Below are 16,637 nucleotides of genomic sequence, written 5' to 3'. Positions count from 1 at the left end.
TGCTTTTAAACCAGCAAAACAAAAAATATGAACATTTAAATGAGCAGAAGGTCAAATTATTTATTATGCTGTTAATGCGAACATAAATCTCTTATTAATATGTTCTAAATGATTTTGTGTTTGTAGTTTCACAGGTTTTATCTATAAAGATGCAGTTCTGCTGCGTTGGAACGGCGCCCCCTGCTGGAGGCACAGAAACCGAACAGGTTCTCATTTAAAGGGGATTTTTTACTGACAATTAAACGACGTCAGATGAATTATTCCTCAAATGATTCAACTCGGTTCTGCACAACAAATTAAAATATTATCTAAAGAAATTCATGTTTTCAGTAAATTAATGAAAAAATGCAAATCCTGAAATAATTTATTCAGATCCAACTGTTTTATTCATTCGGTCAGAAATCTGTTTGTATGGAAATTATTGGCTCTAATTTAGCAGCAGAATCAGGAAGCGAAGAGTCTAACGTATCTAGAGCTTCACAAATGTTTTGTTCTAGTAGAAATCTGCGTTTAGAGGTAAAAACACCGTGGACGCATTTTAATAAAGGTTTTCTGATGAGCTAAACTAAATGATGCTAAGCTAACGACACAGAAACGACACCTTTCCACAGTTTATTTCCTTTTAAAATAATTCATACAAATGCATACAGTCACAAACATATCTTTTCAGTTGTCATTGTTTGACCAAAAATAATGATATTTACTGTAGAATATAGAATAATATGTACTGAATATTGCTACGCCTACTACGTCACCATGAAGGGCGGCAGCAGGGGGCGCTACGCCAGGGATGGCATTTCAGGGGAACCGCCGGATCCGTCGGTTTGGACCAGGAATGTTTGCAGTTTGTGTCGGAAGAACCAGAACCGAGTCAGAATATCAGCCCAGAACCTTCAGTCTGCGGCGGACGACCAGGTTTTTATCCCTTCATTCCGAATTAGGGATAAAGTCAGAATGTTATCAGAAAAAGACACAAAAATTCCAGGAGAAAGATGGAAAGTTTTTAGACAGAAAGGAAAAACTTTGATCATTATTAAACTCAGTTCAGCCACTGATAATTTACTGTTGATGTGTTAAAACTGATCATAAAGTAAAACGTCACAAGATTCTCAGCTTTCCTCGTGTTACGTTTTTCATCCTTTCTGAGGTAAAATAGCTTCTATATTCTGTTAATATTATGACTGTATTTCATGACTTGATTTTATTATGACTGACATGCAATGTTATTCTCGTATTATTTCTGCTTTCACACGGTTTTATTCGTACATTATTTTGACTTTATTCTCGTAATCTAACATTTTTTGCCGCTGCAGCCTGAATCGCTTGGCGGTGGAAATGTCCATCCCTGATTGCGACGCTCGCTGCCTCACCATGAAGAAGACCCGGTAGGCAACAGGAAACTGTTTTTACTACTCAGCTGCAGGTAGGGGGAGAAAGGACTTCTGGGTAATTTGCTGCCCCCCCTACTGGCGCTGCTTTTAGACACAGAAACAACCAAGTCACATTGACACAGGCAAGCAGAACACAGTATGTACACATGAAGAGAGCAGGTGGTTAAATGGTAGCAACGGGAAGGGCCCGGCTGGATGTTAAAGGGACTCCAGGAAATCTCCGGCCGCTCGGGGAAACGCCGCCGCTTCTCAAGCGGGAGGCGTTTAAACAACCTTCAGAGATCATCTGAGTCTCATCTTTACCCAAGTTTAACCGCTTTTACTGTCGTAACCGTGGAGGAATCAACTTAAAGTGCATAACAGAGTCATAGTTTAGAGCCAGGAAACCCAAAAATACAAAATAAAAGACGTGAAATAAATCACAACTGGCCTTTTCTGTTCTCAAAAAGTACAAAAGTAATTTAGAAACAACGCCTACCTCTTTGTGTAAAACAGGAAGCACTTCCATATATGGAAGATGCTTTTCACTGTTGTAGACAGAAAACCAAACTATTTAAGGCAAATATGCTAAGCTAGGTGTGGGGTGAAGATGTAAACAAGCCAAGAAGGCAGATTTTATTCCTCAGGAAAAGTTTCATTGTTTGAAACATTTTCTGCTTCAGGATCCAAGAGAAAAACCAACTGAAAGCAAAAGAGAAAACGAAACGCTGTTCATGACGCAGCTTGGACAGAAAGCTGGAAAAGAAGTTGTTTGTGAGCATAAAGTCAATCAAATAGCAAAAAGCTTTCTTTCATAGCACGTTTCACATCTACTAATGTTAAGAGTATCAACTGTCGGCTGCAGCTTTGACTTGTTTTTCTCTTTGTGTCTGAGCCAAATGAAAAATGTTCGCCTTCATCTGATTGTTCTACCTTTATTAACTCGTAAAGCCAAGCTAAGTGTTGTATGGAAACTGATTCAGTTTGATTTGTCATGGAGTTCAACCATCAGGGGTAAAACATGGATCATTATGTGGACAGAAATGAGACTTGCCAGATCGCTACGTTCTCAGCAGGTCTCAATGCGCAAATCCAACGTTTTTAGCATGATCGTTCATTCTACTTATTAAAAGTGACCGAAGTTAGACTCCTTTTACTCACGATAATCCAAATGTGCCGAAGACATGTCGCCCAGCGGCGCTCTGATTATGGCTCTTTTTACAGTAGTAAAGATGGCCGCCATGGCGCTCTGTTTACAGCAGTAAAGATGGCCGCCGTGGCGCTCTGTTGACAGCAGTAAAGATGGCCGCTGTGGCGCTCTGGTTACAGCAGTAAAGATGGCCGCTGTGGCGCTCTGGTTACAGCAGTAAAGATGGCCGCTGTGGCGCTCTGGTTACAGCAGTAAAGATGGCCGCTGTGGCGCTCTGGTTACAGCAGTAAAGATGGCCGCTGTGGCGCTCTGGCGGTAAAGATTTAGATCCACATGTGTAAGTAAAACAAATTGTATTTTTGGGGTCAAAGAATCTGAATTGGGTCACATCTGCCTGCTGTTTGACCGTTTGGTCATTCTGGTTGACAAAAATGTAATTCCTGCATCAAAGTTATAATGCTGGTCAGGAGCAGAAATTGCAGCCATAATAGGTGAATTTTTTACAACAAACCATGTTTTTAATCTGTCGCCTCGTCGGAATGAAAGCGTCAGAATCAGCAGGTCCCAGCATGTTTACCATTTCACCACCTCTCCTAAACGTTCCTCCCATCACGCCTTCGGTTCGAACATTTACACAATCCCAGAGCAAAGTCACATGCTCCTTAAACAAAACAACAGAAACAAGCATTAGGTCAACTTTACATCTCACTAAAGTTGTTCTTTTCTAATGCAGCGGGACATGGAAAGGCAAGCAGGTAGAAAAACAAAAGCACTGAGTGGCATAAAAACTATCTATAAAAGAAAAATGTTAGAAAAAACTAGATTACCAACTGCGGAAACGTAGGTTCCTGAGATGGTGTGCAAAAAGCTGCCGCTTTTTTGGGGCCTTGCTAATTTAGGGACAAATAAAAAGAAAACGAGATATTGTATTTTTAAACCAGTTTTCGTTAAGACTGGAATACAAATATCATCATGTTCTAAAATCTGTTCACAGGCAGGTTACATTCATTTCAAACCCAATAACTTTCCTGTCACATCAAACGAAGGAAAAAAAGACACAGAACACATGAAAGCCTCCAATTTTCTGGAAAGGTTCTGGATTCTGTTTTGCCCCAAATGTTTCCATTTTTCATGTTGAGGCAACGATCAGATGTTGGTTTAGAGGAACTTTCTGGGTTGTTGAGTCAGTCCTGTCTGTTGGGAAGCAGACGGCACCTGAACCGGCGGTCGGTGTGCAGAAGGGCTACAGCTGGTCGCTGGGGTGCTGCTCTCTGTCGCCCTCTGGTGGCTTTACTGTGTTCTGTCCGGGAGACGGCGCGTGAGGCGGGTGAGCGGCAGCGGGCGGCAGGGTGTGCGTGATGGGCACGGCGCTCGGGACGATGCCTTCGACGGGCGGAGGGAGGCCGCCAGCCGGCAAGCTCACCACCCCGGAGGGGTACCTGGGGGACAGGAGGGGCAAACTGTTGACACAGATCAGTGGATTTCACAGAGCAGCACAGAGCTGTGACTACTGTAACTCAGCTAACGGCAGCTGTCCTGTTGGAGAACCTGAGATAAATCAGAAAACCTGAGACTGGAGGTCCACCTTCCAGCAGGTCAGCCACCTTAAACATGCAGCCAGAGATATTATGGGATGGCTGCCAAAGGGCAAAAGTCCAACATGTGAGTCTGTTCTGCCTGTGAAGCATCAAGTCAAGGTTTTAGTAACTCATGCCACATTTTTCTGCGTTTCATTTTAAAAACAGTGAATTTGTTTCCTTTCACTTCACATATATGTACTAAGAGTGGATTCACACCATCCCTGTTCAGTCCACTTTAACCCAACTCTGGTCCGATTGCCTGGAAACTCCGGTCCAGTTGGTGAGGTGTGATGCTAATTGACCTCTGACATCTGGTCCTCCAAACCTCGTTCAGTTGAAGTGAACTGATTCGGTTTAAATGTGAATGGTAAGCAGACCAGAGAGCGCTCCAAAAGCAGGAAGTGGACTACAGCGCAGGGCATTCTGGGTAAATACAACCAAAGCTAACATGTTAGCCTAGCGCTAGCAGCAGAAATGGCTCCTGGTCTTCAGCCAAAGACTAAAGAGAAATCCTCCAGCACTAAACTCTGACGCCTCCATCTTGTTTCATCTGGTGAAGCAGGAAGTTGCTCTCAGTGTCTTCAGAGGTTTTAGTGTCGTTTCCTGCAGTGGTTGTTGGCGCAGTGCCTCCACAGGCCAGGAGGGGAACAGGTTTCCCAATTAATTTGGATCATTTGACTGCAGTGAGAAAGAGAACCGCAGCAGCTGGAGGTGGAACAAATGTTGCGAATTTGGCCTCTCATCAAACCGAGTCTGGTGTAGAAACACTTTAAACTGACCCGTCACATAAAATTCAGTAAAATACTGCAAAGTGTGTAAATACGTTAAAGCACTGCTGGCCCAACCTGGCAGCTACATGTATTGCTAAGCTAGATGTTGGATCATCTCCAATTCTTGCTGATAACTCAGGCTGACAGTCACAGCGCCGGCCGGTACCTGTAGGCGCCGTTGAGCTCAGGATGGACCACAGCCGGGTCGACGGCCCAGTGGTTGTTGGGTGAGAGGAACTCCTTATTCACACAGTTCTTCAGACTGTCTGGGATCCGACCTGAAAATGAACAAATAAGGATCAACAAAACAAATCTGATAGGAGAATTCCCAAAATGTCTCCTTTGGTTACTGACGGTTCACCAACCTGTCACAGCCCTCCGGATTTCCCTCGCCGCCTCTTCTCTCATCTCCAGTGATGCCTGTTCGCTGTACCAGGCGGCGTGCGGCGTGCAGATCAGGTTGGGCGCGTCCTTCAGTGGACCCTGACTGAAGCTGCCACAGCAACAAACGCTACGCTTCAGATCAGCTGGAGGAAATTACTCTGTCCAATTACTTTATTATTTAACTCAAATGTAGAAAACAAACCGAGATTCACACAGAAAGAAAACCGTCATCAGCATAAGGTGTGATACTGAACTGGGACTTTTGGTGATACTTTTAAAGCAACAATTAAATTCACTAATTTATTGTGGGTTTTCTCTAATCCACACAGGGTCAAACTTTGCATACACTTGGCCTTACTAACATTTGGATAAATGTCCCTGAAGTTTCAGAGAAACCAACAAGGTTCCTCCATCTTTCTGGTCACAAATGTTTCAGTTTACTTAAATCAGATGGGTTCTTGGTTCTGGTCCGGTGGCTCAGCGTGGCCTTGCTTATCCAGATTAGAGGTTTGTTTTGGATCATGGTTCTGTTCGAACCCACAAACCTCTGGCCCAAACCGTCACACCGCTCTTTAACATGGATTGAGATGATATCAATCAAAGCCGGACTGCAGTTTGCTGTTGGATGGATGGAAAACCAAAACGTCTTCTGGAGAATGGTTCGATGGTCAACGAAGCCAGTTCTCCTACAACTTGATGAAGCATTTGGTCAGTAGGTGTAATACCTGAAAGGTTCTGTCTCATGGACATCCAGAGCCGCCCCACGTATCCTGCCCTCCTTCAGAGCCTGAGCCAGAGCCTTCTCATCCACCAGGCCCCCCCTGGCTGTGTTCACCAGGAACGCCCCTGCCGCATCTTTAACACACACACACACACACACACACACACACACACACACACACACACACACACACACACACACACACACACACACACACACACACACGCCAATCAGCTGACGCTTGATATGACTTTACTAGCTTCCTCGATGGCTTTGCCAGCCTCTGGGCTCAGCGTACCTGTTTGATGGTGAAGTCGTTGATCAGGTGGTGGTTGTGCTCGTTGAGGCTGCAGTGCAGCGAGACACAGTCAGAGTGGAAGAGAAGGTCCTGAGGAGGAAGATGATAAATCCCAGTCAGAATGTCGTCTAGTTCTGCTTTCATCACTCATTAATAGATGGAAATGTTTCCGCTGCAGGACCTGCTGCCTGCAGGACCTTCAGGTGTTTCTAAAACTTTTTGACCAGAAGTGTGAATGAGGTTTAATTTCAGTTTTCAGAGTGAAATCCTCCATGTAATTGATCTGAAGGCATAGAAAGGTAGACATGAAGGCCAGCAGGGTTTACCTGTAGGGTGGTGACCCGTTGGAGCCCCAGGGACCTTTCTACACCGTCGGCCAAATACGGGTCGTAGAAAATCACGTTGAAGCCGAAGGCCTTGGCTCGCAGGGCGACGGCCTGGCCGACCCGGCCTACAAACACATCGAATTTGTTATGTCTAGATTGTAAGTCATCCTGAACAGGATTGTCTTGCTGAGCAACAAGCTTTTCAGCATGTAGGTAATAAGTTTGATTTTGCTCTCCTCCGATTCTTACATTAATCTGACTTCCATGACAGATTAGTTGTCCTGTATGAAATGAAAGGATCTGGACCAGTTTGTGACAGCAGTTTGGATTCTCACCGAGCCCAATGAGTCCCAGCGTCTCTCCTCTGATCCTGGCCGCGCCTGACGCCACCTCTCGGATCTGCTCCACGCTCTGAACCCGCGTCCCTTCCCGGAGAGCCTGGCGGGAGTGAAGACGAGCGTCACTTCAGACGGAGCGGACAGCGCAGACACACGGTGATCCAGCTGCAATTCACTCTGCACCACAAGCTAATTCCTGTCAGACTACAACACATGAGTCTAAGCAATGATTTGAGGAACAAATCATTTTACTGTACCTTCTACACTTTACATCAACGTCTTTCAAATACAGCCACATTCTAAAGAAAATGAATGTTTCAATTTTGCTTATATGTCAGTTGGCAGAGATTATTTGTTAGTGTAAATAATGATGGTGGTGAGCGGATGCACACCTCCAACAAACCCAGTGAGAGTTGGTTCCCTGCTGCTGTCTGGGCTGCAGAGCTACAAACCTGGTGCAGCCAGGTGGTGCGTCGGTACAGGGTGAGGATGTGGCACAGCGTGGAGTCTGCCGTCTCCTCCACCGACGCTGCTGGCATGTTGCACACAGCGATGCCTGTCGGAGCAGAAAGAGGGGGAGGTCTGAGGGAGATCCAGCTGAGCTGCTGGGAGGAAGAACCAGACTTCTCTGGTGAGTCCAGTCCTTTCTGCAGGTTTGTTTGTTACTCTGTTTCCTCTCTGGTTATTTTAGTTCAGGCCTTCTTAGTGATTGTAGTTTAATTCCAGCTATGTTGTTGGGTCAAGTTTTTCCTCAGTATTAGATCTGTTTCCTGCCCCCAGTCTCTTACTTCTTACTGTCACGCTGGGACAGATTACACTTTAATTGACATTGATTGAAAATGATATTTTTGTGCATTTTAATCGTTTAATTTGGATTAATCACAGAGGCAGTATTTTTTTTTTTTTTTTATATACAAAAGTCCCAAGTTGGAACCTTTTGTATTGGTGTGTTTCTGTCACACCCATAAATCTGACGCACTCGCTGCATCCACTAACAGCAGCCATGGAGGACGAAGTCGCTTCTCTCGACTTCCTGGGTTCTAATTTCTGCTTCTAAACAATCTGATTGGATGCTGGAAAAAACTGTTCAAGTTGTGCTAAAAGGAGTTAGCCTCTCAGCGAAGCTAATCTTGCCTGAAATAGCATCTCAGTGCTGACATGTAGCAGCTAATGCTAATGTCATTTCTGAAGAAGCTCCTGAACTTTACGCCATCAGGAAGAACAGATTGAAAGCTGTAAGTATCTTTGTTGTTGAGGTCATTTTGGTTTTTTATTCAGTAATTTAGCATCAAAAAGAGGTTTTTGATTTGAACATGTTGCTTATTTTGGTGATTAAAATGTGATTGGACCAGGATTGATTTATTTAAAAACTTTTATTATTTGCAACTTTGAAGGTTTGCATCCTGTTGGTCTCTACAACGAGTCCCTGTGGACCAGCGGTTCAGCAGTTGCTGATGTATTTGTGTGCCTGTTTGCGGGGTGTGAGGTTTGTACCGAGCTCCCCGGCGGATTTGATGTCTATGTTGTCGTAGCCGCTGCCGATGCGAACGATGATGCGCAACGCCTTGAACTTCTCCAGGTCTTCCCTCATCAGGGTGATGGTGTGGTACATCAACGCCCCCACAGCTTCGTTTAGCACCTGCACACACAGAACGAGCATCCGTCCTGAAAAAGCAACCGAAATCAGAGAAAACAGCAGGAGGTGCAGCCAAATCAACAGATTATTTGCTGCATTCAAAGCAGATTTATTCTTCTAATGCTGAACATATTAAGATGTTGAGTTGGTCAGATGGTCTGTGAATGTTTCGTGTTTCTCAGCCTGAAACAGTTTGAGCCTGATGTGGAGGAATCGATCTGGACCATCTGAAGACGCCATGGACGGTTTTCCCGCAGGAAGAAGACGTTACCTTCTCGTGGATCTCCTGTGTGGACTGAGCGTCGCAGAACGCCACGGTTGCGACGTCCTTCAGGATGGGCATCTCCACGGTGCAGTCTCTGCCGTCCAGCAGCGCCACAAGGGCGCGGGTGCATCGGCCCGTTCATGATTGGAGGTCTGATGCCTGAAACAAAACGAAAGAAGAAGTCTGATCACGCAGATCAGACTTCTTATCTGCAATCACGCAAACATTTCTGCATCCTGGCGCACAAAGGATCCAATCGATCAAGAAGTTTTTAGATTAATTTAGAAAATCTCAGAAGTATCAGATTTTCAAAAGTCAACATTTTCCAACTTTTGAAATTTTTATGGAAATTTTTTGAAACTAATCTAAAAATGTCTGTTTATTCTGGCAAATTTCAGATTTTTTAATAGTAAAACTTTGACTTTTCAAAATGCCAAACAACATGGTTTTATGAGATTTAATTCCTTCAGAAGCAAATCCATTCAGTCGCTGTGAAATCCACCGCAGGAGCTGAAGCACACATAACTAATCATTTCACTGTTTCCATTAATGTCTTACTGTACGTCGATGCCAAAGAAACATAATAATAGTTAAAATAGTTAAATTCTTTTTACAGTGCAAACCTTTTGACTGCAGGGGCTTCCAGGGTGAAGCAATGTTTCAACATGATAAGGTTTCTCTTATCACTGAAACCTTTCAATATAAGATCAATAATTCCTCAATACTGGTTTTTAAAGAAGTATGGTTACGCTAACAGATTATTTCACTTATAATCAGGGAAATAATCTGGAACTGGTGCTTTTTAAAATACATTTTATGGAATTTTTATTTAAAACAAGTTTCTTATAAGTCAGTTTTCATCTTAATTCAGGTGTGATAAAATATTTGCATTAAAACTAAACAGAAATACTCGGTAAGATTTTGTATTTGAACCGAAAGCAGAAAGTTGAAAGTTTTTAGGGGAAATAATATTCATAAAAAGTTATTTTTCCTGCTCAGAAATTAATTAAAGATGAATTGTTTAAAACAGAAAACACCAGGAGACACCAGGAAGTGGTGTCTCGGTCAGATTTGTTCTGAAGTATTGATCTCCAACTGATCAGAAATCAGAACCTATTGGGTCAGTAATCAGGTAGGAGTGAGACCTCCTGTCACTTTTACATCTGAGGTTTCATTGATCCAGGTTTTCCTGAAGGTCCTGCTGGAGTTTCTCCAGGAACATTTCCCTCCAGATGCAATCTGCTGAGTCAGCAGAGCAATCTGCTGAGTCAGCAGAGCAATCTGCTGAGTCAGCAGAGCAATCTGCTGAGTCAGCAGAGCAATCTGCTGAGTCAGCAGAGCAATCTGCTGAGTCAGCAGAGCAATCTGCTGAGTCAGCAGAGCAATCTGCTGAGTCAGCAGAGCAATCTGCTGAGTCAGCAGAGCAATCTGCTGAGTCAGCAGAGCAATCTGCTGAGTCAGCAGAGCAATCTGCTGAGTCAGCAGAGCAATCTGCTGAGTCAGCAGAGCAATCTGCTGAGTCAGCAGAGCAATCTGCTGAGTCAGCAGAGCAATCTGCTGAGTCAGCAGAGCAATCAGCGAGATGTTTGGGTCAATAATTCATTTATTTTAATAAAAGTTGTTCAAATGAAATCACATCGTCCATGAAGGCGGGTTTTCAACACGCTCTCTCATCTTTAGTTAGGAGTTATTTTTAACGCCGCTGATCGGACTTCCTTCTGCATTTCTCGGCTCCGTTTGCAGCAGAACCGGATTTAAATCACAGAACCGGGTTTTGGTCCCGATCTGTTGGCAAACGCATTTCCCTGCTCTGAGTTGCAGAACTGAGTCTGGTTTAAGCTGCAGATTTCTGCAGGACCAGAACCAGGTTGGGAACGACCAGAACCAGCAGGAGGCCCAGTTTGAGCTCTGCGGTTTGCTGGAAACTCTGGATCTGGATTCCAGGCATTTCTGAGGGAGGAAATAACTGTCATTCCAGCGCCGGGGGATGACCTTGGAGGACCGGCTCCACTTCACACGCCTCTGCAGCCCTCCATTTCTAGAGCCATGTGTCAAACCCGAGGCCCGGGGGCCACACCCAGTCCGCCTTAAGTTCTTATGTGGTCCTCTAGACCAGGGGTGCTCAAGTCCTATCCTCGAGAGCTACCATCCTGCAACTATCAGATGCATCCCTGCTCCAACACACCTGAATCAAATGAATGACTCGTTACCAGGCCTGTTCATAGCTGAGCCTGGTCTACTGGAGTAAGGCTGCAACTAAAAGTTGCAGGACGGTAGCTCTCCAGGACTGGACTTGAGCACCCCTGCACTAGACTTTAAACAGACTCATAGAGAAATAAAGCTAGTCGCCGCATAAATTTTAGACAAGCTCACAATGCTGGAGCTGAAGAAGACGATTCTTTTTCTAACCATCTGGAGCCACGTTGATGCAACCATTAATTAAATGAATCCAGGAGATGAAGGTATTATTAATCTAATAGCTGCATCTTTAAGAATAAAACCAATAATACCACCAAAGAGTAACTGAAAACTACTCATGTTATCCTGTTTTCTCACTCTTTCTTTTGGCTATGCTACACCAGGCCTGACAACAGCTCCCCTAACATATCAGGATTCAACAACAAACACACATTTCCCACACAAAGAACAGAAACTCAGTTCGCTACAGTTTAATGTTTTCAGGCTTGATGTTTATTTTGCATTTATTGATAAGTGATCGCTGTGATAGATTAGCTGCTGCTGCTGTTAGCTCAGCTGACACAGCGGTGTTTGAGTAGCTAATTTGAAAACCCGCTCTACTGATGATCCGTCAGAGTTGGCGTGTGGGTTGCTGTTTTTTTAACTGAACTGAAACACCACATTCTGAAGCACATCTACATGTTAAGGTTGTAATAGTCAAGCTAGCATCGCTGACATAGAGCCTTCGCCATTTTACATTATAACTTTTTGATGTATTGTTGATAACTTTTAGCAAAGCACTGCGTCCCTTTTTATTTTTTAATATAATTTAAGATCAAATGCGTTATATTGACAGCTGAATAGCTAAAACCAATGGTAGTTATTGAACTACCATTTCTGACTAAACAATCATCCAACAGGCCAGCATCGCTATATGGGAACCACGGTTCCCAGGTTTCTAAGGGTAGCATGCAGACAATCTATAGAAAAGCCTTGAAAACTCTGGAAAAGCCTGGAAAACTGGAATTTGGTGAAAGTTTTTTGAGTTGGAAAAAACTAAACATTACAGAAAATATAAATTTACACATTTGTTCTAATTAACTCGCCAATCAACCATGCAATTGATCAACCAACCAGTCAATCGATCAACCAATCATCCAATCGATCAACCAACCAACCAGTCAATCGATCAACCAACCATCCAATCGATGAACCAACCAACCAACCATCCAATTGATCAACCAACCAGTCAATCGATCAACCAATCATCCAATCGATCAACCAACCAACCAGTCAATCGATCAACCAACCATCCAATCGATGAACCAACCAACCAACCATCCAATTGATCAACCAACCAGTCAATCGATCAACCAACCATCCAATCGATGAACCAACCAACCAACCATCCAATCGATCAACCAACCATCCAATTGATCAACCAACCAGTCAATCGATCAACCAACCATCCAATTGATCAACCGACCAACCAGTTAATCGATCAACCATCCAACCAATCATTCATTCAACCAACCATTACTCCGTTTGTCAATCCATGAGTCCCATTAGAACCAGATCAGAACTTCTCCAGTCAGATGTGACTCTGATCTCTGATAAAAGCCTTCTCATTCTTTTCAAACTAAAAGCCTTCTTCCTCTTCATCTTTCTCCTCCTCTTCCTCCCTAGCAGCCCTACCTTGATCCAAGGATTTCTAGAATCGTCTTTTCCAGCCACCATCACAAGGTGCATCCATCACTCGTGTGTAAACACGTCCGCACACCAGCGCCGCTCACATGCACACACTTGTGCATGTGTGTGTTTGTGCGTATATGTGTGAGTACGCTTCATGAAAGACGCACAACGAGAGGGAAATATGTGTCATGTCCTTGCTCGCCCTCGAAGAAGAGAGGGAGAGAGAGGAATCTATTTCTGTCGAGGTGTTCGAGCCGAGATTTTCCACACACGCTGCTTCAGAGAAAAGGCCAACGGTTCCCCTTCTGGGCAATAACAGATAATAGTGTGAGGAAGACTTGTGAGGAGGAGGAGACAGAAGAAGAGAGGAAGAGAGTGAAGGGGGAGGGGAGCTTGAAGGTAGAATAATGTTCACACACACACACATACGGAGCCGGATAAAAGCGGCGTGTTTACCTAGAGGCATGCCTTTGTTGAGGAGATGTGAGCTTCCCATGGCGTGTTCCCGGCCGGCCAGCGCTCTGCACACAGGAACAGGAATCCAGTCAGCATATGGCGGCCTCCCTCCGTCCTCCCAGATCCTCAGTGACAAGCATACACATGTGCTCCCCCTTTTTCTGTCCCGTCCCCTCCCTTCGCCGCCGCTCTCTCACCCCTCCCTCCTTACCTCCCGCCCCTTCCTTCCTCCTACAGAGAATCGTCCTCCGTCTCACATGCAGAAGAAGAAGAAGAGGGGAAACGTGAAGAGTTTAGGAAGTGCTGCATTCATGGGAACGGGAAGGCGGGAGAGTGAAGGAGACGGTGGGGGAAGTCACAGTGTGTGTGTGTGTGTGTGTGTGTGTGTGTGTGTGTGTGTGTGTGTGTGTGTGTGTGTGTGGGGTGTGTGTGTGTGTGTGTGGAGGGGAGGAGCCGACGTTGGCCAAAATTCATCTTTTGTTTCCTGAAAACCAACAAGGAGGGGAAAAAAAGTCGAGTTATGCAAGACGAAGGCGATGAAGAGGAAAGACCGGTTCTACTGTTATAAACAACAACTGTAACTGTGAAGATCCAGGCAGAAAGTAATATTTAATACAGAATTTCACTGCACTGCAAAAACACAAAATCATAACCAAATGCTATAGCCTGATTTCCACTTCAAATAGTTCAGTTTTCAGGTGTGCTAACTTACAAGAAACTTTCCAGGAAGATGTAGAAGCTTGTTTTTAGTAAATATTTCCTGTGATTGATTTACAAAACTAGTTCCACTGTCAGATTATTTTACTCCTAACACTGGAAAAATCTGTGAAAAAATCAGCCAGTTAGATTCATTTATCACTAATTTGCTCAACAAGATGCTGAACACATAAAAATTTTGCAGAAGCTAACATTAAACTGCTAGACACGTAAAATAATTAGCATGAGCTAATGTATTAGTATAAAATAATTAACACATAATAATGTGTTTAGTGTTATGTGTTAATTAGTGGTAGCTGACAATAAACAAAGATAGCAGAAACTAATTTCAAACTGCTAAACATTAAAAATGAACAGATGGTAACAAAATAATTAGCTGAAGCTAACTGCTAAACATGAAAAATAGAAGAAGCTAACTGCTAAACACATGAAAAATAGAAGAAGCTAACGGCTAAACACATGAAAAATAGAAGAAGCTAACTGCTAAACACATGAAAAATAGAAGAAGCTAACTGCTAAACACATGAAATTATTAGTTTACGCTAAACTGATCAACATAAAAAACTAGCAGAAGCTAATGCTAAACACAAAAATAAACACTAATATGCTAAACACATATGTAGCATACACTTGCATATTGAATTTTGAGCAGTTACTAAAATCAGTCAGTTAACGATGCCATGCAGCTCGTTAAGTTTTCACATTTCCAACATGCTGCTTAGTTCTTCCTGTGTCTGTTTTTAGCAGAGCTGAATAAAGTTTAGCTGCAGACGGTTTCTTCCCTGTGCTAAACAATAACACACACACACACTCTGACACAGAGCGGTAGAGATGGGCTTCTTTGCCTACAAGACAGAATCTGTCAGCATCTCTTGCATCACGACTCTGACCTACAGTCTGACCCAGCCAGAGAGTTTCTTCACATGGCTAGCTCAAAAACAACAACTTATCAACTGTGATAAATATCTACTGCAGGAAATCTGTTGTCATTTTTGACAAGAAACTATTTTAGTTTTATTTTTAGGTTTTAAAATCGTAGTATGTAATTCTGCTTTCTCCCAGTCCTATCTAGAAACAGCCAATCAGAGCCAGGAGGTGGGTCTTAGCGCTGTCAATCACAGCCTCTTATGGCTGCAACCAGCATAGCATGTCATGAATGCTAAGACTAGTTAGCATAGCCACTGATGATGGCAGATAAACAGTTTTTCTGTAACTGAGTCATTTATTCACCATTAGCACATGTAGAGGCGTGTACATTAGGATGATTGACAGCACTAAGCCCCTCCTCCTCCTGGCTCTGGTTGGCTGTTTTTGGTTGGGCATTCCTTCAGACAGCAATAGCAGCTCTGTGAAGAGGTGGAGGAGATCAATAACGACATGGTGGCCATTTGAACAAATTTATAAAGAATATTCCTTACATAAGTTACAGACTGCAGCTTCAAAATAAGACAATAGATACATTTTCATACAGGGCATGTTGATATTTGCACATAATTTCTATACTAATAAGAAAAATACATGTAAAGGCTGAAAAAATTGCTAAAACCTGCATTATTTATGTGTTTATTACTAAATCTTCATAAATTTCTTTGTAATGTTTTAGGTTTTTAGTTGAAGTTCTCTCCCTCCCAGTCTGATTCTCTCTCCTCTTCTTCCTCCATCTCCACTGCAGCATGTCTAATGGTTCTGCTGCAGATCTGATCAGCACCGGCCATATCAGAACCGACAGCGAGCCAGACCCAGAGCTATCACACACCCTGGCCGTTAAAACTGTCTGCATAACCTGCAGCTGCTGCACAAGAAGCATGCAGGAGAGGCCTGAACATCAGAGACAAACAGGAATCAATGAGCCGCAGAGCAGCGAGGAGGCTGCAGCGAGGAGGCTGCAGCGAGGAGGCTGCAGCGAGGAGGCTGCAGAGAGGAGGCTGCAGAGAGGAGGCTGCAGCGAGGAGGCTGCAGCGAGGAGGCTGCAGCGAGGAGGCTGCAGAGAGGAGGCTGCAGAGAGGAGGCTGCAGAGAGGAGGCTGCAGCGAGGAGGCTGCAGCGAGGAGGCTGCAGCGAGGAGGCTGCAGCGAGGAGGCTGCAGAGAGGAGGCTGCAGGCGACGGACCGCGCTGCAGGCGACGGACCGCGCTGCAGGCGACGGACCGCGCTGCAGGCGACGGACCGCGCTGCAGGCGACGGACCGCGCTGCAGGCGACGGACCGCGCTGCAGGCAACGGACCGCGCTGCAGGCGACGGACCGCGCTGCAGGCGCAGGCGGCTCCTCCGCATGGAGAGAGGAGCAGGATTTATGTCCACTGTCACAGAGGGAGATTTCACTCAGGAACGTATTTCCCTTTTCTTCCATTTTCTTGTTCACGCGGTGAAGACAAAGTGTAAAAATGTGACAAATATACAATATATATCTGAATTGGAGCAAACATTGCTGATTAATATATTTAATCAGCAGAAACAAAAAAAAATCATTTCTTAATTTTAATTCAAATTCCAACAAATGATTATTTTATTAACAGGTTGATTAACTGATTAGTTCGATTTATAAAAAGGCAAAGTGGATATTTTTCATTTAACCCTTTTTTTCCAATATTAGAAATACATTTTAAAAATGTAAATAAACAATTCAGTCATTTTAAATAAGAAAATATTCCCCTTTCAGGTCTTCTCACTTTTTGCCAAGTTATTGCATTTTTTTGCCTAAAATTAATGTAAATTATGAGTTAATTGTGTTTCTTTTAACTTATTTGTTTTGGCACTC

At 43.8% G+C, this 16,637-nt stretch overlaps 1 protein-coding gene across 1 annotated transcript; it reads right to left on the bottom strand.

Moving 5' to 3' along the window:
* Positions 1-673: 673 nt before the first annotated feature.
* Positions 674-13,299, bottom strand: LOC129360435 (C-terminal-binding protein 1-like). The gene is given in 12 exon segments (XM_055030652.1): positions 674-3,959; positions 5,037-5,148; positions 5,236-5,363; positions 5,980-6,103; positions 6,267-6,363; positions 6,600-6,724; positions 6,935-7,037; positions 7,390-7,493; positions 8,432-8,576; positions 8,845-8,953; positions 8,955-8,997; positions 13,165-13,299. Coding segments are annotated over 12 exon segments (1,326 nt in total). The 5' UTR covers positions 13,205-13,299; the 3' UTR covers positions 674-3,763.
* Between the last annotated feature and the right edge of the window lie 3,338 nt (positions 13,300-16,637).

Source organism: Poeciliopsis prolifica, unplaced genomic scaffold, assembly GCF_027474105.1.
Source record: "Poeciliopsis prolifica strain line A6 unplaced genomic scaffold, Auburn_PproV2 SCAFFOLD006, whole genome shotgun sequence".
Classification (NCBI taxonomy): domain Eukaryota; kingdom Metazoa; phylum Chordata; class Actinopteri; order Cyprinodontiformes; family Poeciliidae; genus Poeciliopsis; species Poeciliopsis prolifica.
Note: the sequence above shows the minus strand (reverse complement) of the source record. Positions and strands in the feature narration are given on the sequence as shown.